The following is a 24,261-nucleotide window of genomic DNA, read 5'->3' as shown; positions in this document are numbered from 1 at the left end:
CCCGCACTAAGGAGGCGCTCGGTTGGCCCATTGGTTGCTATGGGTTGGGCAGATACAATGGGCAGAAACCTCTGGGTCGGGCCTGGCTGCCGGGCGCCCCAATACCCACAATTCCCTTGTGTTTCCTAAAACTCCCTTTACAGGGCATGCTGGGAGCTGTATTCAAATCAAACGTAGAGAGACACCTTATTGGCCGAGTGCATGGCAGTTTAGTAGCACTACAGGCAGCGGCGCAGCGTGACTGCAACTCCCCGTAACGACACATCGCAATAAAATCTCCCATAAAGGCCATAAATCTGCCTCATTCCTCTGCCCCCCCCCTTATTTTCCACTGCTGTTCTGCCTCATTAGCCCCCCGGGACGTGTAGCCTGCGACTGGCAGCCCCGTGACGCACGAGATCAATAAAATATGTTATGGAGCCCCCCCGGGCCCCCCGGTGTGGAGCAGAAATACCCCCCGGGCCCCCCTGGTGTGGAGCAGAAATACCCCCCCGGGCCCCCCTGGTGTGGAGCAGAAATACCCCCCCGGGCCCCCCGGTGTGGAGCAGAAATACCCCCCCCGGGCCCCCCTGGTGTGGAGCAGAAATACCCCCCCGGGCCCCCCTGGTGTGGAGCAGAAATACCCCGCCCCGGGCCCCCTGGTGTGGAGCAGAAATACCCCCCGCGGCCCCCCGGTGTGGAGCAGAAATACCCCCCGGGCCCCTGGTGTGGAGCAGAAATACCCCCCGGGCCCCCCTGGTGTGGAGCAGAAATACCCCCCCGGGCCCCCCTGGTGTGGAGCAGAAATACCCCCCCGGGCCCCCCTGGTGTGGAGCAGAAATACCCCCCCGGTGTGGAGCAGAAATACCCCCCGGGCCCCCCTGGTGTGGAGCGAAAAAACCCCCCCGGGCCCCCCGGTGTGGAGCAGAAATACCCCCCCGGGCCCCCCTGGTGTGGAGCAGAATACCCCCCCGTTGCCCCCCTGGTGTGGAGCAGAAATTACCCCCGGGCCCCCTGGTGTGGAGCAGAAATACCCCCCGGCCCCCCTGGTTGTGGAGCGAAATACCCCCCCGGGCCCCCCTGGTGTGGAGCAGAAACCCCCCCCCCGGGCCCCCCTGGTGTGGAGCAGAAAAACCCCCTGGGCCCCCCTGGTGTGGAGCAGAAATACCCCCCCGGGCCCCCTGGTGTGGGCAGAAACCCCCCTGGGCCCCCCTGGTGTGGAGCAGAAATACCCCCCCGGGCCCCCGGTGTGGAGCAGAAATACCCCCCCGGGCCCCCTGGTGTGGAGCAGAAATACCCCCCCCCGGGCCCCCGGTGTGGAGCAGGAAATACCCCCCCGGTGTGGAGCAGAAAATACCCCCCTGGGCCCCCCTGGGTGTGGAGCAGAAATACCCCCCCCGGCCCCCGGTGTGGAGCAGAAATACCCCCCGGGCCCCCCTGGTGTGGAGCAGGAAATACCCCCCCGGGCCCCCCTGGTGTGGAGCAGAAATACCCCCCCCCGGGCCCCCCTGGTGTGGAGCAGAAATTACCCCCCCGGGGCCCCCCTGGTGTGGAGCAGAAAATACCCCCCCGGGGCCCCCTGGTGTGGAGCAGAAATACCCCCCCGCGGGCCCCCCTGGTGTGGAGCAGAAATACCCCCCCCGGGCCCCCCTGGTGTGGAGCAGAAATACCCCCCCGGGCCCCCTGGTGTGGAGCAGAAATACCCCCCCGGGCCCCCCTGGTGTGGAGCAGAAATACCCCCCCGCGGGCCCCCGGTGTGGAGCAGAAATACCCCCCCGGGCCCCCCTGGTGTGGAGCAGAAATACCCCCCTGGTGTGGAGCAGAAATACCCCCCTGGTGTGGAGCAGAAATACCCCCCCAAGATCATAATGAGCCGTGAGCACCCGTGGGTGCCGCATTGCGCTACTAACTGGGGGGGGGGGGTCCCAGTAATTATGGGAGGTGTCGGTGCCGGTTCAGCTAATTAGATTATCGGGGAATGAACTGATTTGCACTAATTGGCGCCTCATCTCGTTACTCGTGGGACTAACGACTCCCTAATTATACTCGTCATTTGGAAGGAAAGTCAATATCGGGGGGGGGGGGCAAATGTTAATGTAACCACGATACCCCCGGCCAGTGCTCCTGTTAGCAGAATACTGCCCCGGCCCGGGGTACATACAGGCGCCCCACTGTGTTACAGGGGATGTTCCATTAAAGGGTAACTAATGCTGCCAAGTGCCTTGTTGCTGGTTGCTAAGCGCAGTGACTCCCAGCAACCCTGCCCCCCCCCCCCATCTGACCCTGACGCTCCCCAATATAAACACTGAGCGGAAACTCGCGGAACGTGATTAGGGATCAGGTGTAACCGGGCAGAGGCCCCTCCCCTTTTCCCATGCACTCGGCCCATTGGCCCTTTGAGCGGGTCCCTCGTGGCCCAGATGTCGGCAGATGTTCAGTGGAGCCACGTAAGCGCCGGGGGGGTCAGGGGGCCTGGGAGTTGTTATGGAAAGGTCAGTAGGAAACAGTCTCATTACTGAGCCGCCGCCGCTCTACGTGATCCGAACCCAACGCCGGCACCGGAACCCGGGGGGAGTCTGTCTGTCTGTCTGTCTGTCCTGTCTGTCCTGCTGCATCTGGATTAAAGGGGAAGTTAACTGAATTGTGCTTAGTACAGGGGAATCCCTATGTGCCATAGTTTTATGGTATCTCTCTGTACAGGCTATGGGCAAACTTAGGGGGCTGTTCCTGCTGAATTGTGCTTAGTACAGGGGAATCCCTATGTGCCATAGTTTTATGGTATCTCTCTGTACAGGCTATGGGCAAAACTTAGGGGGCTGTTCCTGCTGAAATTGGGCTTAGTACAGGGGAATCCCTATGCGCCATAGTTTTATGGTATCTCTCTGTACAGGCTATGGGCAAACTTAGGGGGCTGTTCCTGCTGAAGTTGTGCTTAGTACAGGGGAATCCCTAGTGCGCCATAGTTTTATGGTATCTCTCTGTACAGGGCTATGGGCAAACTTAGGGGGCTGTTCCTGCTGAATTGGGCTTAGTACAGGGGAATCCCTATGCGCCATAGTTTTATGGTATCTCTCTGTACAGGCTATGGGCAAACTTAGGGGGCTGTTCCTGCTGAATTGTGCTTAGTACAGGGGAATCCCTATGCGCCATAGTTTTATGGTATCTCTCTGTACAGGCTATGGGCAAACTTAGGGGGCTGTTCCTGCTGAATTGGGCTTAGTACAGGGGAATCCCTATGCGCCATAGTTTTATGGTATCTCTCTGTACAAGGCTATGGGCAAACTTAGGGGGCTGTTCCTGCTGAAGTGTGCTTAGTACAGGGGAATCCCTATGTGCCATAGTTTTTATGGTATCTCTTCTGTACAGGCTATGGGCAAACTTAGGGGGCTGTTCCTGCTGAATTGGGCTTAGTACAGGGGAATCCCTATGCGCCATAGTTTTATGGTATCTCTCTGTACAGGCTATGGGCAAACTTAGGGGGCTGTTCCTGCTGAATTGGTGCTTAGTACAGGGAATCCCTATGTGCCATAGTTTTTATGGTATCTCTCTGTACAGGCTATGGGCAAACTTAGGGGGCTGTTCGCTGCTGAATTGTGCTTAGTACAGGGGAATCCCTATGTGCCATAGTTTTATGGTATCTCTGTACAGGCTATGGGCAAACTTAGGGGGCTGTTCCTGCTGAATTGTGCTTAGTACAGGGGAATCCCTATGTGCCATAGTTTTATGGTATCTCTCGTACAGGCTATGAGCAAACTTAGGGGGCTGTTCCTGCTGAATTGTGCTTAGTACAGGGGAATCCCTATGGTGCCATAGTTTATGGTATCTCTCTGTACAGGCTATGGGCAAACTTAGGGGGCTGTTCCTGCTGAATTGTGCTTAGTACAGGGGAATCCCTATGTGCCATAGTTTTATGGTATCTCTCTGTACAGGCTATGGGCAAACTTAGGGGGCTGTTTCCTGCTGAATTGTGCTTAGTACCAGGGGAATCCCTATGTGCCATAGTTTGTATGGTATCTCTGTACAGGCTATGGGCAAACTTAGGGGCTGTTCCTGCCTGAATTGTGCTAGTACAGGGGAATCCCTATAGTGCCATAGTTTTAATGGTATCTCTCTGTACAGGCTATGGGCAAACTTAGGGGGCTGTCCTGCTGAATTGTGCTTGAGTACAGGGGAATCCCTATGTGCCATAGTTTTATGGTTATCTCTCTGTACAGGCTATGGGCAAACTTTAAGGGGGCTGTTCCTGCTGAATGTCTTAGTAACAGGGGAATCCCTAGTGCCATAGTTTTATGGTATCTCTCTGTACCCAGGGCTATGGCAAACTTAGGGGGCTGTTTCCTGCTGAATTGTGCTTAGTACAGGGGAATCCCTATGTGCCATAGTTTTATGGTATCTCTCTGTACAGGCTATGGGCAAACTTAGGGGCTGTTCCTGCTGAATTGTGCTTAGTACAGGGAATCCCTATGTGCCATAGTTTTATGGTATCTCTCTGTACAGGCTATGAGGCAAACTTTAGGGGGCTGTTCCTGCTGATTGTGCTTAGTACGGGGAATCCCTATGTGCCATAGTTTTATGCGTATCTCTCTGTACAGGCTATGAGCAAACTTAGGGGGCTTGTTCCTGGTCGGTGAATTTTAGTTGGTAGTACAGGGGAATGCCTAAATTGCCTAGTTTTTAAATGGTTCTGCTCTGTAGCAGGCTATGAGCCAAACTTAGGGGTGGACTGATCTTCCTGCTGAATTGGTGCTTAGTATTCGATGGGGAATCCTAGTGTTGGTCCATTACGATTTTATGGTATACTCTCTGTGGACAGGCGATGCCGTCATATTACTTACCGTGAGGGCTGGTTGTCCTGAGCTGACATTGTGCTTAGTACAGGGAGATCCCCTATGCTCTCTTCATAAGTTAATGGTAATCTCTCTGTACAGGCTATGAGCAAACCTCCTAGCGTTGGGCTGTTCCTGCTGAATGTTGCTTAGTACAGGCCGGACAATCCTCCTATGTGCCTATAAGTTTTGATGGATATCTCTCTGTACAGGCTATGGGCAGGGAACTTAGGGGGCTGTTCTCTGCTGAATTGTGCTTAGTACAGAGGGAATCCTCTCATGGGCGCATAGTTTCTCATGGTATCTCTCTGTAGCAGGCTATGAGCAAATCTTAGGGGGCCTGTTCCTGCTGATTGGTGCTTTAACGATACAGGGGAAATCCCTATGTGCCCATAGTTTTTATGGTATACCTCTCTGTACAGGCTATGAGCAACTGTATGGGGGACTGTTCCTGCTGAATTGATGGCTTAAGTACAGGGTCATCACACCTCATGAATATTCAACTTGGGGGGCCATTATGCACGCCCCAGTGAATTTTGCTTTTCCCTTTAGGCAGAATTTGAGGGTGGAGGACATGCAAGGTTCAATACTCAGGTGCAGTTCCAGAACCCCCTTCTACATTTAATTGTTTTATCTCCCGCGGCACTATCTTCTCTAATGATCAGCTTGGCTTTGCTCTATTTGTCTCATCGTTCGTACTCCCTGGGTATTGGGAGTTTACCTGTACGTGTCCACTCTCAGCCTAGCTTTATTTCTGTTTATTAAACCACTTCCAGGTTCCGCATGGAAAATGTGCAGTTATACCTGGGAGTCGGATCATTAAGCAGGGAACCCGGCTACTCTCATTATGTCTAGTGTAATAATGTTAATATAGATGAAGGGATGTTCTCATTTATTGCATATATACCTGGTGGATGTAGATGTTGACGACGTTCTTATGATTTATATCTGCACTTCCCCATCGCTGAGCAGGCAACCACAGCTGTAGACCATCACTAGATTTATCTCATTTGTCTTATCACCCACATGTGTTTCGCCCAGGAGTCCTTTACCCGTGGCATTCAGATACTCTATCACTCACAATCAGTACGCGGGCTCTTCTCCAGTATCCTATCTTGACCAGATTTAAACATTAGGATTTAGATATGTGGGCACGGATGATATTAAATCATCTTTTTCATATTTGATGCATGGAGTGCAAGTCGCCCTCTAGAGCTTGGGAGAGCATATTTGTAACTTCAGCCATTGGGAAGTGATAGAATCTTTGTTTTTTACATTTTCTACTGTTTCATTAAAGGGAAACTAAACCCAACCGTAAAGCTGCCCCCGCTGCCCCCTCCAAGTTTGCTCTATAGAACTGATAATAAACCTATTACACATGGAAACTGATTCCCCAATGAGAATTGCTACTTCATTATAGATGGTCAAGAGAAGTGACCAATGAGAATGCCGATTCCCCTGTGTCAGGCCCTTGCTGGTAACCTTACATATAGAGATAATGATGGCAATTTTCCCGTCATTATATGGCACAGGAATCAGACATGGGGATAAAAGGGAACAGACTTGTTCAGTGCTGGGAAAACTTGTGCTTATTGCTCCCAACTCCAATTTGCAGAACAGAGAACAGGGAGCCGGATTTACTCACATCAAGCTGGGATTCTCATTGGGGGACGGGCAGTGTTTGCCCCCTTGTGGTGCAGTTCCACCGGGTAGGGTCAATTTTACAGCACACGATTTTTGCCTGAGGGGGGTAATACAGGCCCCCAACTGTTTGGCCTTACTCCCCCCCATGCCTCCCTCTCCCCATTTCTCTCTCTACTCCCTGAACCCCCCTTTTCCCTCCCTCTCCCCCAATTTGTCTTCTCTAAAATCACGACCGAACCCCCTTTCCCTTCCGCCCTCTTCCCCATTTGTTCTCTCTGCCCCCAACGCCCCTTTGCCCTTCCGCCTCTCCCCCATTTGTCTCTCTGCCCCGACGCCCGCTTTCTCCTTCCCCCTCTCCTCCCCATTTGTCTCTCTGCCGCCCTGAACCCCCTTTCCATTCCCCTCTCCCCCATTTGGTTCTGCTCTACTTCCCGCGAACCCCTTTCCCTTCCCCTCTCCCCCATTGTCTCTCTACTCCCGCGAACGCCCCCTTTCCTTCTGCCTCTCCCCATTTGTCTCTCTACTCCCCGAACCCCCTTTCCCTTCCCTCTCCCCCGCATTTGTCTCTCTACTCCCCGAACCCCCTTTCCCTTCCCCGCTCCCCCAGCATTTGTCTCTCTACTCCCCGAACCCCCTTTCCCTTCCCTCTCCCCCCATTTGTCCTCTTCTATCCCCGAACCCCTTTCCTTCCCCTCTCTCCTCCATTTGTCTCTCTTACTCCCCAAACCCCGCTTTCCCTTCCCCTCTCCCCCCATTTTGTCTCTCTACTCCCCGAACCCCCTTTCCCTTCCCCTCTCCCTCCATTTGTCTCTCTACTCCCCAAACCCCCTTTCCCTTCCCCTCTGCCCCCATTTGTCTCTCTACTTCCCCGAACCCCCTTTCCCTTCCCCTCTCCCCCCATTTGTCTCTCTACTCCCCGAACCCCCTTTTCCTCTCCCCCCATTTGTCTCTCTACTCCCCGAACCCCCTTTCCCTTCCCCTCTCCCCCAATTTTGTCTCTCTACTTCCCCGAAACCCCCTTTCCCTTCTCCTCTCCCCCATTTGTCTCTCTACTCCCCGAACCCCCTTTCCCTTCTCCTCTCCCCCCATTTGTCTCTCTACTCCCCGAACCCCCTTTTCCTCTCCCCCCATTTGTCTCTCTACTCCCCGAACCCCCTTTCCCTTCCCCTCTCCCCCCATTTGTCTCTCTTACTCCCCGAACCCCTGCTTTCCCTTCTCCTCTCCCCCCATTTGTCTCTCTACTCCCCGAACCCCCTTTTCGCTCTCCCCATTTGTCTCTCTACTCCCCGAACCCCCTTTCCCTTTCCTCCTCCCCCCACTTTGTCTCTCTACTCCCCGAACCCCTTTTCCTCTCCCCCCATTTGTCTCTCTACTCCCCGAACGCCCCTTTCCCTTCCCCCTCTCCCCCATTTGTCTCTCTACTCCCGAACCCCCTTTCCCTTCTCCTCTCTCCCCCATTGTCTCTCTACTCCCCGAACCCCCTTTTCCTCTCCCCCGCATTTGTCTCTCTACTCCCCGAACCCCCTTTCCCTTCCCTCCTCGCCCCATTTGTCTCTCTACTCCCGAACCCCCTTTCCGCTTCTCCTCTCCCCCCACTTGTCTCTCTACTCCCCGAACCCCCTTTCCCTTCTCCCTCCCCCCATTTGTCTCTCTACTCCCTGAACCTCCCTTTCCCTTCCCCTCTCCCCCCATTTGCCGCTGAGGGGGTAATATCAGGCCCCCAACTGTTTGGCCTTACTCCCCCCCATTCTCCCTCTCCCCCATTTGTCTCTCTACTCCCCGAACCCCCTTTCCCTTCCCCTCTCCCCCCATTTGTCTCTCTACTCCCAACCCCCTTTCCCTTCCCCTCTCCCCCATTTGTCTCTCTACTCCGGCGAACCCCCTTTCCTTCCCTCTCCCCCGCATTTTGTTCTCTCTACTCCCGCGACCCCGCTTTTCTTCTCCTCTCCCCCCATTTGTCTCTCTACTCCCCGAACCCCCTTTTCCTCTCCCCCCATTTGTCTCTCTACTCCCCGAACCTCCTTTCCCTTCCCTCTCCCCCATTTGTCTCTCTACTCCCGAACCCCCTTTCCTTCTCCTCCCCGAACCCCCTTTCCCTTCTCCTCTCCCCCATTTGTCTCTCTACTCCCTGAACCCCCTTTCCCTTCCCCTCTCCCCCCATTTGCCCTGAGGGGGTAATACAGGCCCCCAACTGTTTGGCCTTACTCCCCCCATCCTCCCTCTCCCCCATTTGTCTCTCTACTCCCCGAACCCCCTTTCCCTTCCCTCTCCCCCCATTTGTCTCTCTAACTCCAGCGAACCCCTTTCCCCTTCCCTCTCCAACCGCCCATTTGTCTCTCTACTCTGTCCCCGAACTGCCCCTTTCGACCCTTCCCCTCTCTCCTTCTGTCTCTCATCCCCTCTCCTTTCCCTTTTCTATTCCCCCCCGCCCAACTGTTTGGCCTTACTCCCCCGCATCCTCCTCTCCCCCCATTTGTCTCTCTACTCCCCGAACCCCCTTTCCCTCCCCGTCTCCCCCCATTTGTCTCTCTACTTTCCCCCGAACCCCTTTCCCTTTCCCCTCTCTCCTTCTGTCTCTCATCCCCTCTCCTTTCTTTTCTATTCCCCCCCGCCTAACTGTTTGGCCTTACTGTCCCCCCCCATCCTCCCTCTCCCCCCGCATTTGTCTCTCTACTCCCCGAACCCCCTTTCCCTTCCCCTCTCCCCCCCATTTGTCTCTCTACTCCCGAACCCCTTTCCCTTCCCTCTCCGCCCATTTGTCTCTCTACTCCCCGAACCGCCGCTTTCCGCTCCCCTCTCCCCCCATTTGTCTCTCTACTCCCCGAACCCCCTTTCCCTTCCCCTCTCTCCTTCTGTCTCTTCATCCCCTCTCCTTTCCTTTTCTATTCCCCCCCAACTGTTTGGCCTTACTCCCCCCCATCCTCCCTCTCCCCATTTGTCTCTCTACTCCCCGAACCCCCTTTTCCGCTTCCCCTCTCCCCCCATTTGTCTCTCTACTCCCCGAACCCCCTTTCCGCTTCCTCATCCCCCATTTGTCTCTCTACTCCGCCGAACCCCTTTCCCTTCCCCTCTCTCCTTCCTGTCTCTCCATCCCTCTCCTTTCCTTTTCTATTCCCCCCCAACGTGTTTGGCCTTACTCCCCACCATCCTCCCTCTTCTCCCCCCTTCTATATTTCTCCCCCCCACCCCAATAAAAAATCCCCTCTCTCTTTTACCCCCATTTACCCTGTCTGCCCCCTCAGTTCCTTTTTACCCTGCCTGTGAATCTCGGGGCAGAAGGGCTATGGGGGTGCCGGGGGTCAGTCACACCATTGCTGGGGCTCAGTAGATCCATATATGTAAGGCCTGTGGGTGCCCAGGGGAGGGTGCTGGGAGACAGTAGGGGCCACTAGAGCATGCTGGGAGATCTCTGCAATAAGAAAGAGCCAATCACGTCACTCCGTGAGTGTATATAGGAGGGGGGGTATTTGCACAGGTGCAGGTTCCATGGGCCGAGCCCCGCTGGGGGCAGATTCCCATCGCTGGACCCCTGTGGGTGCCCCCTGCCCCAGGGAAGCTTCCGTATCCCATGGAAAATCCTGACACTTCCTTGGCCCAACTTCCTCTGCCGCAGCCCGTAGGGCACATTAAGCTGTCGGGCTCGCTCTGTGCTGATTGGATCTTGGGAATTCTGCTAGGGTAACCCCGTGTGTGCTGGAGGCAATGAAATGCATTTACAGCAAAATATTCATTCCTGGTGATGCACTTACTACTCTGTACTGATGTTGCTTGTTACTAGATAGCACTGACCCTAGCAACCAGCCAGTTGGGTAACAGTATCTGCCCCTCCCTCATTCCCCAATGCCTGTACAGAGAGATCCCATAAAACTCTAGGGATTCCCCTGTACTAAGCACAATTCAGCAGGAACAGCCCCCTAAGTTTGCCCATAGCCTGTACAGAGAGATACCATAAAACTATGGCACATAGGGATTCCCCTGTACTAAGCACAATTCAAGCAGGAACAGCCCCCTAAGTTTTGCCCATAGCCTGTACAGAGAATACCATAAAACTATGGCACATAGGGATTCCCCTGTACTAAGCACAATTCAGCAGGAACAGCCCCGTAAGTTTGCCCATAGCCTGTACGGAGAGATACCATAAAACTATGGCACATAGGGATTCCCCTGTACTAAGCACAATTCAGCAGGAACAGCACCCTAAGTTTGCCCATAGCCTGTACAGAGAGATACCATAAAACTATGGCACATAGGGATTCCCCTGTACTAAGCACAATTCAGCAGGAACAGCCCCCTAAGTTTGCTCATAGGCCTGTACAGAGAGATACCATAAAACTATGGCACATAGGAGATTCCCCTGTACTAAGCACAATTCAGCAGGAACAGCCCCCTAAAGTTTGCTCATAGCCTGTACAGAGAGATACCATAAATAAACTATGGCACATAGGGATTCCCCAGTACTAAGCACAATTCAGCAGGAACAGCCGCCCTAAGTTTGCTCATAGCCTGTACAGAGAGATACCGCATAAAATATGGCACATAGGGATTCCCTGTACTAAGCACAATTCAGCAGGAACAGCCCCCTAAGTTTGCTCCATAGCCTGTACAGAGAGATACCATAAAACTATGGCACATAGGGATTCCCCTGTACTAAGCACAATTCAGCAGGAACAGCCCCCTAAGTTTGCCCATAGCCTGTACAGAGAGATACCATAAAACTATGGCACATAGGGATTCCCCTGTACTAAGCACAATTCAGCAGGAACAGCCCCCTAAGTTTGCCCATAGCCTGTACAGAGAGATACCATAAAACTATGGCACATAGGGATTCCCCAGTACTAAGCACAATTCAGCAGGAACAGCCCCCTAAGTTTGCTCATAGCCTGTACAGACAGTAATACATATAGTGCAGCCCCCCCATTCCCCACAGTAGAAGTACCCGTCCCCTCTCTGGCGATTGGTGGGTTTGCGCCAAGCCCAGCCCTCTATCCCACCCACCTGAGAGCAGACTATTCGCTCAGCGCACAATGGGCGGGGCCAATATAATCTCACACTGACACTCAGACACCCCCGTAACCAATTGCTAAGGGCCCCAAACTTTCTGACAGAGACCCCGCCTACCCCAGCCGGCCCCGCCCAGTTCCCGCCCACACACCGGCCCATGAGGGCAGGAATAACTAACCCTCCGGCCGGTAACCAGGAAGTAGTTCCCCTTTTGGTTCGGTACCGGGGGACAGAGACAGCGGGAACCGCACTGCTACAAACATAGAAACTCCCCGCCAGCAGCGTCTCCCCTCGTCCCCTCATCCCCTCACACTCCGCCCTCCCGGCTGGTACGTGCTGCGTCACCGCGCTCATATCCCGCCTGACGTCACGGTATCGCGGGAAGTGACGTGCGCACAGGCTGCCCGGCAGGAGCCGAGGGGACACAGACAGGCGGCCGATCCGCGTCCCGCACCGACTTATGTGCAGCGGGGCTGCCCCCAATAGCGGGACTCCGGGCCGGGATGGTGCAACATGAGAGGTCGGTGCCTGGGCAGGGTTAATGGGGGGGTAGGAAGCCCGGGGCAGGGTTAATGGGGGGGTAGGAAGCCTGGGCGGGTTAATGGGGGGTAGGAAACCTGGGCAGGGTTAATGGGGGTAGGAAGCCGGGGCAGGGTTAATGGGGGGGTGAAGCCGGGGCAGGGTTAATGGGGGGTAGGAAGCCTGGGCAGGGTTAATGGGGGGGTAGGAAGCCTGGGCAGGGTTAATGGGGGGGTAGGAAGCCTGGGCAGGGTTAATGGGGGGTAGGAAAGCCGGGGCAGGGTTAATGGGGGGGTAGGAAGCCGGGGCAGGGTTAATGGGGGTAGGAAGCCGGCAGGGTTAATGGGGGTAGGAAGCCTGGGCAGGGTTAATGGGGGGGTGGGAAGCCTGGGCAGGGTTAATGGGGGGGTAGGAAGCCGGGGCAGGGTTAATGGGGGGGGGAAGCCGGGGCAGGGTTAATGGGGGGGTAGGAAGCCTGGGCAGGGTTAATGGGGGGTAGGAAGCCTGGGCAGGGTTAATGGGGGGTAGGAAGCCGGGCAGGGTTAATGGGGGGGTAAGAAGCCGGGGCAGGGTTAATGGGGGGGTAGGAAGCCGAGGCAGGGTTAATGGGGGGGTAGAAAGCTGGGGGTGCCAGGCTGGCTTGAGCCTGGGGGGCAGAATCTGTTGGGGAAGGGGGAGAAGGCCGGTTGGGGGGTCGCTGTTGGTTCGTGGGTGCAGGGTGCCCTGACATATGGGGGTACTGCTGGCATTGGGCCGATGGCAAGGGAACCCTGGGATGGCATGGTGAGAGCCATAGGGCAATTTTGCTTTTCATTTGGCCCATTTTACTTGTTGGTAGCGCCCCCTACCCAGGGAGCCCAGGTGACTAATGGGTTAATAATTGGGGCTCCCTATCGGCGGGGGGGGCTGTAAGCTTAGTGCTGTGCAGCCCTCCTGCTGATTGGGTAAGTAGGGGGAATCTCCCTGCTGGGGCAGTTGCACATGAGTTGTATAAAGCAGCCCTTGTACATAACCTGGCGGGTTGGTGCCCGAGATGCCCCGCTAACCCCCCCCCCCCCCCCCCCGTGCTGTTGTGCAGGACCTGCTGCCCGTAGTGACATGGCCACCTCCTCCGAAGAAGTCTTACTGATCGTTAAAAAGGTGCGGCACAAGAAGCAGGATGGGGCCCTCTACCTCATGGCCGAGAGGGTCGCCTGGGCCCCGGAGGGCAAGGACCGGTTCACCATAAGCCACATGTATGCAGATATCAAATGTAAGTACTTCCTGCTGTGGGGCCCCTTGCACTGCCCGCCACAAACAGGGAATCTTGTTGCTAGGGGTCAGTATCCTGGCAACCATGCACTTACAATCAGTATAAACTTCCTAATATATCTCAGCACATTGTCCCCCAATAATCTGCCCTGTTTGAGTTCTGGCGTTGGGGGCACGTGGGTAATGTGGGGGTATCTGCTGTGTTTGTCTAGGTCAGAAAATCAGCCCCGATGGGAAAGCTAAAGTGCAGCTCCAGCTCGTGCTCCATGTCGGCGAGACCACCAACTTCCACTTCTCTAACGATGCGACTGCCATCAAAGAGCGAGATGCCGTCAAAGAGCTTCTGCAGCAGCTGCTCCCCAAGTTCAAGAGAAAAGCCAATAAGGAACTGGAGGAGAAGAACAGGTAATGGCTGTAGGCACTAGAGGGCAGTGTCCTGTCCCTCTGAACCCCACTTGGGGGGGGGATTTGGGGGTGAGTGCTTATTTGTGCCCTGGGTACCCCTGGAACTATAGCGGGGTGACTGTTACCCCAATGTTTCTATATATCTGTAACCTTGTTATGGGCTAAGGGGGCCCAGCCTGAAGGCCAGTTAGGGGGGGATTTGGGGTGAGTGCTTATTTGTGCCCTGGGTACCCCTGGAACTATAGCGGGGTGACTGTTACCCCAATGTTTCTATATATCGTAACCTTGTTATGGGCTAAGGGGGCCCAGCCTGAAGGCCAGTTAGGGGGGGATTTGGGGTGAGTGCTTATTTGTGCCCTGGGTACCCCTGGAACTATAGCGGGGTGACTGTTACCCCAATGTTTCTATATATCTGTAACCTTGTTATGGGCTAAGGGGGCCCAGCCTGAAGGCCAGTTAGGGGGGATTTGGGGTGAGTGCTTATTTGTGCCCTGGGTACCCCTGGAACTATAGCGGGGTGACTGTTACCCCAATGTTTCTATATATCTGTAACCTTGTTATGGGCTAAGGGGGCCCAGCCTGAAGGCCAGTTAGGGGGGATTTGGGGGTGAGTGCTTATTTGTGCCCTGGGTACCCTGGAACTATAGCGGGGTGACTGTTACCCCAATGTTTCTATATATCTGTAACCTGGTTATGGACTAAGGGGGCCCAGCCTGAAGGCCAGTTAGGGGGGATTTGGGGTGAGTGCTTATTTGTGCCCTGGGTACCCCTGGAACTATAGCGGGGTGACTGTTACCCCAATGTTTCTATATATCTGTAACCTTGTTATGGGCTAAGGGGGGCCCAGCCTGAAGGCCAGTTAGGGGGGATTTGGGGTGAGTGCTTATTTGTGCCCTGGGTACCCCTGGAACTATAGCAGGGTGACTGTTACCCCAATGTTTCTATATATCTGTAACCTTGTTATGGGCTAAGGGGGCCCAGCCTGAAGGCCAGTTAGGGGGGATTTGGGGTGAGTGCTTATTTGTGCCCTGGGTACCCCTGGAACTAAAGCAGGGTGACTGTTACCCCAATGTTTCTATATATCTGTAACCTTGTTATGGGCTAAGGGGGCCCAGCCTGAAGGCCAGTTAGGGGGGGATTTGGGGTGCTTATTTGTGCCCTGGGTACCCCTGGAACTATAGCAGGGTGACTGTTACCCCAATGTTTCTATATATCTGTAACCTTGTTATGGGCTAAGGGGGCCCAGCCTGAAGGCCAGTTAGGGGGGGATTTGGGGTGAGTGCTTATTTGTGCCCTGGGTACCCCTGGAACTATAGCAGGGTGACTGTTACCCCAATGTTTCTATATATCTGTAACCTTGTTATGGGCTAAGGGGGCCCAGCCTGAAGGCCAGTTAGGGGGGGATTTGGGGTGAGTGCTTATTTGTGCCCTGGGTACCCCTGGAACTATAGCAGGGTGACTGTTACCCCAATGTTTCTATATATCTGTAACCTTGTTATGGGCTAAGGGGGCCCAGCCTGAAGGCCAGTTAGGGGGGGATTTGGGGTGAGTGCTTATTTGTGCCCTGGGTACCCCTGGAACTATAGCAGGGTGACTGTTACCCCAATGTTTCTATATATCTGTAACCTTGTTATGGGCTAAGGGGGCCCAGCCTGAAGGCCAGTTAGGGGGGGATTTGGGGTGTGCCCGGGGTACCCCTGGAGGTGCATATGGGGGTGTATGTAGGAATAGGGACTAATGGAAGTGCTGGGGTTGCACTGACTGAGCGCAGGGATCTGCCGTATTCACTTTTCCCTCTGGTTTCCCAGAATGCTGAAGGAAGATCCTGTCTTATTCCAGCTGTATAAAGACCTAGTTGTGAGTCAGGTGATCAGCGCCGAGGAGTTCTGGGCCAACCGGTTAAGCCTGAACTCACTGGACAGCAGCGTGTTGGCGAGCAAGCAGGACGTGGGCATATCGGCGGCGTTTCTGGTAGGTGGGGGGGTAGGAAGAGCCGGGGTGCAGGGTTTCGGGGGAAAGTAAATGTAGGAGCAGCTCCGTGAGCGACTGCCTGCGCTTTGTACTGATCGGTCCGATGGTTCCTTCTAGGCAGATGTTCGGCCACAGACTGACGGCTGCAACGGACTCCGGTATAACCTGACGTCTGACATCATTGAATCCATATTCCGCACGTATCCTGCAGGTAGCGCTCTGCCCGTGTTGGGGTTATACCCCGGCACCTTTGTCTCCTAAGCAGAACCTTCATAGGGGATCAGTGTATGGGGGGCAGATTAACCCTACATTTACTGTTACCTGTGTGAGCACTAAATGCCCCCTGGGTTGCACTAAATGCCCCCTGGGTTTCTCCCCTGACAGTGAAGCTGAAATACGCAGAGAACGTGCCGCACAACATGACTGAGAAGGATTTCTGGAAGCAGTTTTTTCAGTCTCATTATTTCCACCGGGACCGGCTGAACACTGGCGCCAAAGACCTGTTTGCAGAGTGCGCCAAAATGGACGAGAGAGGTAGCGCGATGCCAGCCTGGCACCCATAGCCTTGCCACTTGGTCTGTAGCGTGGGCAGTGCTAGCTCAACGGGATATGTGGGTCTGACTGGGCACTAGTGGGACACTGATACAGGCTCCCTATGGGATCCCCCAGCTGTACATGGGACACTGATACAGGGTTGGGACCCCCTCGGCTCTACGTGAGACACTGATACAGGGTTGGGACCCCCCGGCTCTACGTGTCACACTGTTGGGGGTTGGGGCCCCCCGGCTCTATGTGGGACACTGATACAGGGTTGGGGCCCCCCGGCTGTGGGTGGGACACTGATACAGGGTTGGGACCCCCCGACTGTTTGTGGGACACTGATACAGGGTTGGGGCCCCCCGGCTCTACGTGGGACACTGATACAGGGTTGGGACCCCCCGATTGTATGTGGGACACTGATACAGGGTTGGGGCCCCCCGACTGTATGTGGGACACTGATACAGGGTTGGGACCCCCCAGCTGTAGGTGGGACACTGATACAGGGTTGGGACCCCCCCAGCTGTACATGGGACACTGATACAGGGTTGGGGCCCCCCGGCTCTACGTGAGACACTGATACAGGGTTGGGGCCCCCCGACTGTATGTGGGACACTGATACAAGGTTGGGGCCTCCCGGCTCTACGTGGGACACTGATACAGGGTTGGGACCCCCCCGGCTGTAGGTGGGACACTGATACAGGGTTGGGACCCCCCGCTGTACATGAGACACTGATACAGGGTTGGGACCCCCCGACTGTATGTGGGACACTGATACAGGGTTGGGGCCTCCCGGCTCTACGTGGGACACTGATACAGGGTTGGGACCCCCCCTGGCTGTGGGACCCCCCGCTGTACATGTGACACTGATACAAGGGCCATACCGGAGCCCCCCCCCCCCCCCACGGCTGTACATGTGACACTGATACAAGGGCCCATACCGGACCCCCCCCCCCCCCCCCCACGGCTGTACATGTGACACTGATACAAGGGCCATACCGGACCCCCCCCCCCCCCACGGCTGTACATGTGACACTGGATACAAGGGCCATACCGGACCCCCCCCCCCCACGGCTGTACATGGGACACTGATACAGGGTTCCTATAGGATGGAATATAGCTGTGGGAGTAAGGGCTCTGGTACACGGGGAGATTAGTCGCCCGCGGCAAAACTCCCTGCTCGCGGGCGACTAATCTCCCCGAGTTGCCTTCCCTCTGCCATCCCACCGGCGAACATGTAAGTCGCCGGCGGGATGGCAGACGCGGCGGGGCGATTTCGGGAAATCGCCGAAAAAGCCTCGCGAGTCTTTTTCGGCGATTTGCGCGAAATCGCCCCGCCGCGTCTGCCATCCCGCCGGCGACTTACATGTTCGCCGGTGGGATGGCAGAGGGAAGGCAACTCGGGGAGATTAGTCGCCCGCGAGCAGGGAGTTTTGCCGCGGGCGACTAATCTCCCCGTGTACCAGAGCCCTAAGAGGAATTGTGGGGGCAGGCCTAGTCATGACCCCAGGGCCCAGTCATGCTTGAAATCTGTGAGGAGCCAGTGATAAGTGATTGTTTGAGCCATGATGGGGGGTGGGGGCAGAGGGTTACAATATTTGCCCATTGGGTGGGTACGTGGGTGATGGCGCCAATGAGTAGAACCACCTGGACCTTCTCTCCTTAGGTCTAAAGTCGATGGTGTCTCAGGGAGTGAAGAACCCGATGCTGGACCTCATGGCGCTGGAAGACAAATGCTTGGAAGAGGTACGGAGTTCAGGTTAAGTCTGGAGAATAACGGGGATCTTGTTGGGGTGCAGTGCTGGAAAGGGCAATGTGGGCGAGTCAGGTACATAGAGACCTAGCGGTACCCAGTTCTACAGGGGTGTTTGCTCCCCCCGCATCTCCAGGAATTGCCCCAGTAATGGCAACTGTCCCATGTTTATAAACACCTGTATAGCTATAATAGGGGCTAATGATACCTCAGTGGAGCCCCCTTCTGGGGGTGCTAATTAATTTTGCTTTGCAGGGCTACGGAATCTCGTCGGCACCGTCCACCTCCAGCACCAAATCCATCAAAGAGAACAGTAATGCGGCCATCATCAAGCGCTTCAACCATCACAGTGCCATGGTGCTCGCCGCCGGCCTCAGGAAGGAGTGAGTCTGCTGGGGGCAATTATTCCTTAGCTGGGGGTATATTTAACCAAGTAATGATCTTCAGTCAGACAGTGGCACCAATGTATTGGGCATCAGGCCATATCCAGCTCTCTGCTGCCCTCTGCTGCTGGGGTGGAGTTTCATTATGAATGGGGTTAGACCTTCTGGGGAGGCGCTTGCTGGAATTGGGGGCTAGTTGTGTGTGACCCCATGACCAGGCTAATCCCGCCCCCACGTTTATGTTTCCATAGCGAGGCGCAGAGTGACCAATGCAGCGAGACCAGCAGCACCGACGGCAATTCCAGAGACTCGGATTTCTTTCTGCCTCCTGTCAAAAAGGTACCAGTTTGGCACTCGGGGTACCCCCCGTGTCGCTGCCCTGACTTGGGGTAACATTAAGTGACTCTTGGGCTCCCCCCACAGGTGAAGTTACAGGAGGCAATAGAATATGAAGACTTGGACCAGAGTAACGGAATGAAACCCCTTGTGCTGAATCTGAAGAAATCTGACAGGTGAGTCCTTAGTATGTAATCGGGGGGGGCACTTGGGGGGGATTCATAGACAAGGCCCTGTTGTACCCTGTGTGTATTGGGGCAAAATACAGTAATACTGATGTTTTATCCATTGGATACACTTCAGCCAATGAGAATGCTCTCTGCTATGGTCTGGGTGGGCCGGTACCTCCCATCCCCATGGTGCGTAGGTGCTGGGCGCCCATGGGAGGTCAGGCAGTAATGGGGGGGTACAGGACTGTTGTCATGGTTTGTTTCCCTTTAATTGCAGGTATTATCATGGTCCAACCCCCATACAGTCCCAGCAATACGCCTCCAGCCAGGATATTCTCAGCTCTATCCATAGTATTAAACAACAAATGGAAAACTATACCCCAAGGCTTACTCAGGTGAGTGTGGCCAGAGTGTGCATGGGATATAAGGGATCAGCGGGGCGTGGCTATCCCGTTACCCATAACCCCACGGGGGTGCAATGGACCCGCTGCTTCCCACATACTCACTATTGTTCTTGCTGTGTAGGTTCTGTCGAGCGGTGCTGCTAGTAGTACGACTGCCGCTCTGACCCCGGGGGGAGCGCTGATGCAGGGTGTGACTCAGCAAGCCATTAACCGTAAGTATATATTATTAATATTGTTAGATGGGGTGCTGTAGGGTTTACTTGCCCTTTAACATCTTGCAAAGGCTGTAGAGTATAGACCTGAGATTTGGGCTGGAGCTGAGATTGTTGGGCTCCCCCGGGAAATAGAAACCTCCTGCAGCTCCTTCTCAGGATAGTGCCCCCCCCCCCCCCCCCATGTAATAGAACGTTACTGGGTCTTGGCGTGTCCCATTCAGCCACGCGTGTTTGTGCCCGTGTGTTTCAGAGCTGGTGCCAAACGACATCCAATCAGAGCTGAAGCACCTGTACGTGGCAGTTGGGGAGCTGCTGCGCCACTTCTGGTCCTGCTTCCCGGTCAACACCCCCTTCCTAGAGGAAAAGGTAAGAGCGGCACAGAGCCCCCTGCTATTGGCAGATACCTGGGCTCCGCCCTACATAACCCATTTAGATAGAGTCTGGGCTTAGCTTTTATTATAAGGGGCTAAAGCTCAACAGAAAATTGAGATAAAAATGCTTTTGGGTTTCTGTACTGGCCCAGTGTGGCCTCAGGCCTGAAACAGGGATTATCTGCCCCCCAGTATCTCCTCATGTTATCTGCCCTGCCCTGACCTTAGGGACCCTCTAGAAATATACAGTATATATACAATAGAACAACCTCATTAGAAGCCCCATACAAGTAATGAATTCTGAGTCACATTGCATGGCAGCATAGAAAGCAGTGCAGTCTGCATCAGAATTGTCAGCCCTGTAGCATCAGACCGATGTGATCTCACTTCCTCCTTAATGATTTCCCACGCCCCCTAAGTTTAGTTTCCCCTCCCCCAGCAGCCCAGAGCCTACTGAGCACGTGCATTGCCACTGACACACAAGATCCAAGATGGGGGAGCTGCTGGGGGTAACTTGTAAGGCTGCAGTACCTCTGGGCAATCTAACTAATACAGTAATAAGGCAATTCAAGCCAGATTCTTCAACTGTTGTTGCTGCTTTGGGTTCTTCTCCTGTTCAGGACCAGTAACATTTCAGTCCCGGCAGAAGGGCAGGTTTTTCATTTCTAAGCTGGTTCTGACCCAAATGTTCCCACTGGCAGGGTGATTGGATGTATCTGTCATTGCAGGTAATGAAAATGAAGAGTAACTTAGAGCGGTTCCAGGTGACCAAGCTGCGGCCTTTCCAGGAGAAGCTCCGGAAGCAGTACCTGGGGACAAATGTAAGGGCACTGGGGGGCAGGTTTCCGGGTCAGGGGATAGGGTTAATTGCCTTGTACATATGGGAGGTGAGTCCGTGGGTAGGTACAGTGCAACTGGGTGCCCGTGGGCCCATCTGTAACCTTCAGGGATATACACTAAAGTGCGTTCCAGCTGCGGGCAAGTTTGGCTTTATGGGGGGGCAGATAGGCATTGGGCCCTTTCCTATAGGGGAGCCACATGGAGCCCTCCAGCTATTGCAGAACTCCCGGCTTCCCACCAGTGTAACCGGACTGCAGTTTGGGTACAACCTTAATTAGGGTTTTCAAAATCCGTGGAAATAAAGACCAATTGCAGAGATGTAGGCAGTGCTATTCTGAGACAACTTACAATTGGTCTTTGTTTATTTGTGGTTTTTATTTCTACTTTTTGTATCTGGTTGCTAAGGGTCCAAATAATTCAAAAACTAGAAAAAATAAAGACCAATCGAAAAGTTGCTTAGAACTGACCCTTCTGTAACATACTAAGAGTTAAGTTAAAGTGACAGCTGGGGGCTAACGGCTTGATGACTTGCCCTTGCAGCTGACGGGGCACCTGGAGGAGATGCTACAGACGGCCTACACCAAGTTCCACACGTGGCAGTCCAGGCGAATGTTCAAGAAGACGTGAGCGCCTCCCTGCCAGGCTGCGCAGTATCCCACGGCCTGCGTGGGGCCAATCCCTTCCCGGCGCGCACGGAGCGGCTGGTATCCTGGCGCAACCCCTGGCACCGCGGCCGGACAATGAATGGCACCGGAACCAAAGCCGAGGCGTGAGAAGAACGCGCCACGCCGCCGTTTCACTCAGGGGCCCCTTTCCGTTGCCCGCGGGTCTCTCTCTTCTCTCGCGCCAACCGCCATGGATGCAACTTTGGGTTCTTTATTCTTTTCCTTTTTGTGGCGCAGGGTATGTGGGTGTACGTCTCCTGTGGGGGGGCCCCGGCTGTACATTTCCTGTGGGGGCCCCGGCTGTACTTGTGGCACAGGGTATACGCCTGTACATTTTCCTTTGGGAGCCCGGCGGTACCGGTTCTGTTTATATGTTCTTTTTCCTTAGATAAAGCAGAGTCATTGACTCTCAGCTGCTCAGTTTAACCCTTTCTGTTGCCCCCCCAAAGCATTGTGGGTGGTTTGTGCTGCAGGACCAGGTCTGGTACCGTATGCGAGATTCTGTGGCGCAGACTGAATGCTGATGGGTGTCTCTGAACGGACCTCTCTGCAAATTGCTAAACCCGCTGCTCACGTTCTGCTCCATCCGGCGATCTGATAATCACCTGTGACGGAGCTGCCTGCCCGCCATGGGAACCTTGCTGCCATTTTGGGGGCAGTGCCACGGAATAACTTGATCCTACTGACAAGTCTGTATCGGAAGCAGAACCGTATTCCCCCCCGACCCCCCCACTATCTATGCAGAAATGGAAGTATAAGGAGAATTTGGTGGGTTCCTGGGAGATGTTGCCCGGGATATTTCTGTGCATTCCCCCCCAGTGCAGACACGTTGGCATGCTGTGGCATCTTTTCCCAGTGGGTGGGTGCAAACAAACTGGTAACGTGGCAGCATAACAGCAATGAACCTGGAACTGCTGGGTTTGTTTTTTGTTTTTTTTAATAAACTGTAATTGCTTAAATTTAGTTTGGACTCTGTATCTGCTCTGTGGTGCCCCCCCCTGCCAGCTGGGACCCTTGGCATTGTACCATGCCCCCTAAGGAATGCTCACAGGTAGGCACCCTTCCATGTATGGGCCTGGCGGGGGCATAGGATGGCACAAGGCCTAATAGTGATCTGACGTGTATAATGCCCACAGCTTGGTGCACTCTGTGGCAGATGAGCCAATGGGGTGGCACCTCATTAGGTTCTGTGAAGGGGCAGAAGGTTTTCAAAAACCCACCCAGGGCAAAACAGACCCCCAACAGGCAAAACGTTTCCCCAAAAGAGAGTGGTGACCATGTGACACCCCCCCTGTAGTGACAAGTGGTACATTCCTGCTGAAATATAGAGGGATGTTGGGGGGTATTGCTTCAGTATAGGGGCTTTCACAGCAATGAGATGGGGCAGTGCCAATGCCAGAGGGATGGATATATATAATGATACAAGAGTGAACGGAGCACACCCTATAGGTAGTTCAAACGCCCTGGGTGCTGGCAAAAATATAGTATAGTAATAATACAGAGGCAGAGAAACGCGCACACAGGGACTTGTGAAAAAAATCCAACGTTTCGAGCACTAACGGTGTTCTTCCTCAGGGACAGAGGGGAGCGGAGCTGTACTGAGTCTGATGACCCAGTCTGTAATTACGGACAATGTATATAGAAAAAACAAAAAGATCCAGACTTAAGTGATGAAAGAGAAGAAAACTTTACTGCATCGTGCAGATCGAATACAATGATTTCTCACTCTTTGTCAAGTAACAAGATAATAAACACACAGCACCCAATTAAAGTACTAGATGTTAACGGAAACTCTGTAAATTTCGTGTATATAAAGTATCCATTCACCAGGGTTACCCCTCATATTGTCAGGCAGAACATAAGCCAAAAAGGAAAGCATTGTACCATATATTGGTGCCCTGGTTGACAATAGTCAAAATGTAAAGTCATATACAACGTGTACATTTGTAGCAATGTTACGTGTGTGTGTGTGTAACTCTGTGTCAACACAACCATCATGTTGGAATAAAGAGTTTTTCAAGCAAAATCATACAAATCATACTCTCTATTAAGCCCCTGGGATGCAATGTTTGCAAATTCTCTTTTATGGAGTTGTGAGAGTCTGTTGCCCCCCCGGTGTGTGTGTGTGTGTGTGTGTGTGTGGTGGGGGGGCAAAAGACTGTATTACAAGAAATCTCAATGCCGCTGCCATATGGCGAACCGTGCAAAAATGTACTGGAACTGGCAACTTAACCTCCTCCTTCCTGATAGTGGATTTGTGTTGGCTGATCCTGTCTCACACAGGTTAAATCATCTCCCCCACATACGCCAGTCAGCATGGACATTTGAGTAAATACACCACATATTATGACCGGAGTAAGGCTGTGTGTGTGTGTATATATATAAAAGATAAATAGATGCCGCACTCTCAGGTCTTCGTGCGAAATCCAGCAAAAATTTTTATTGTGTCAGACTAACGTTTCGGCTGTGTCCACAGCCTTTCTCAAAGTGATCAAACACTACAGCAAACCTACTCATAAACCCAAACTGGCGCCAAAATTCTGCTAATGACGTCATGTACTGTGCAATTAATGATTCCCCACCCACTAAGTGCAAAACAAACATTAGGAACTACTAAAAAATATTTAAAAAATTATCAAAAGAGAAATAGACAGAGCAGATACGATCACAATAAGGATTCAATGCAAAGAATAACAAAAGGAACAGAAAAGACAGAAACAACCACCTGTCATAGCTGAACTGCAACTCCCACTCGTTCATCGTATAGAAGCTCTGAGCAATTCACATCGCATGCTTTATTTCTCACTAAGACCTGAGAGTGCGGCATCTATTTATCTTTTGTACTATACGATTTTGTATACTGCACCCAGGCACCAGTGACCTTATTGTGACGTGAGTGCCTGCTTCTCCTTTTCTTGCTATATATATGTAGGGGTTTGCTAAAATGGGCCCCTCAGGATGTATACCCCTAGGATAGGGGAGTTAAGGGAG

At 53.7% G+C, this 24,261-nt stretch overlaps 1 protein-coding gene across 3 annotated transcripts; it reads left to right on the top strand.

Annotated features, from left to right (window-relative positions):
- Positions 1–11,595: 11,595 nt before the first annotated feature.
- Positions 11,596–22,233, top strand: gtf2h1 (general transcription factor IIH subunit 1). Of its 3 annotated transcripts, none has more exons than XM_012954494.3 (15): positions 11,600–11,970; positions 13,048–13,221; positions 13,433–13,625; positions 15,434–15,596; positions 15,714–15,807; positions 15,981–16,130; positions 17,800–17,879; positions 18,142–18,269; positions 18,521–18,608; positions 18,693–18,781; positions 19,053–19,170; positions 19,301–19,391; positions 19,645–19,760; positions 20,494–20,586; positions 21,146–22,233. In XM_012954494.3, exons 1-15 carry the CDS (start codon positions 11,964–11,966, stop codon positions 21,230–21,232), a joined length of 1,671 nt encoding a protein of 556 aa, XP_012809948.1. In that variant the 5' UTR covers positions 11,600–11,963; the 3' UTR covers positions 21,233–22,233.
- Positions 22,234–24,261: the final 2,028 nt, after the last annotated feature.

The sequence above is a fragment of the Xenopus tropicalis genome, chromosome 4, assembly GCF_000004195.4.
Source record: "Xenopus tropicalis strain Nigerian chromosome 4, UCB_Xtro_10.0, whole genome shotgun sequence".
Taxonomy (NCBI): Eukaryota; Metazoa; Chordata; class Amphibia; order Anura; family Pipidae; genus Xenopus; species Xenopus tropicalis.
This window is presented reverse-complemented; position numbering and strand designations above follow the sequence as displayed.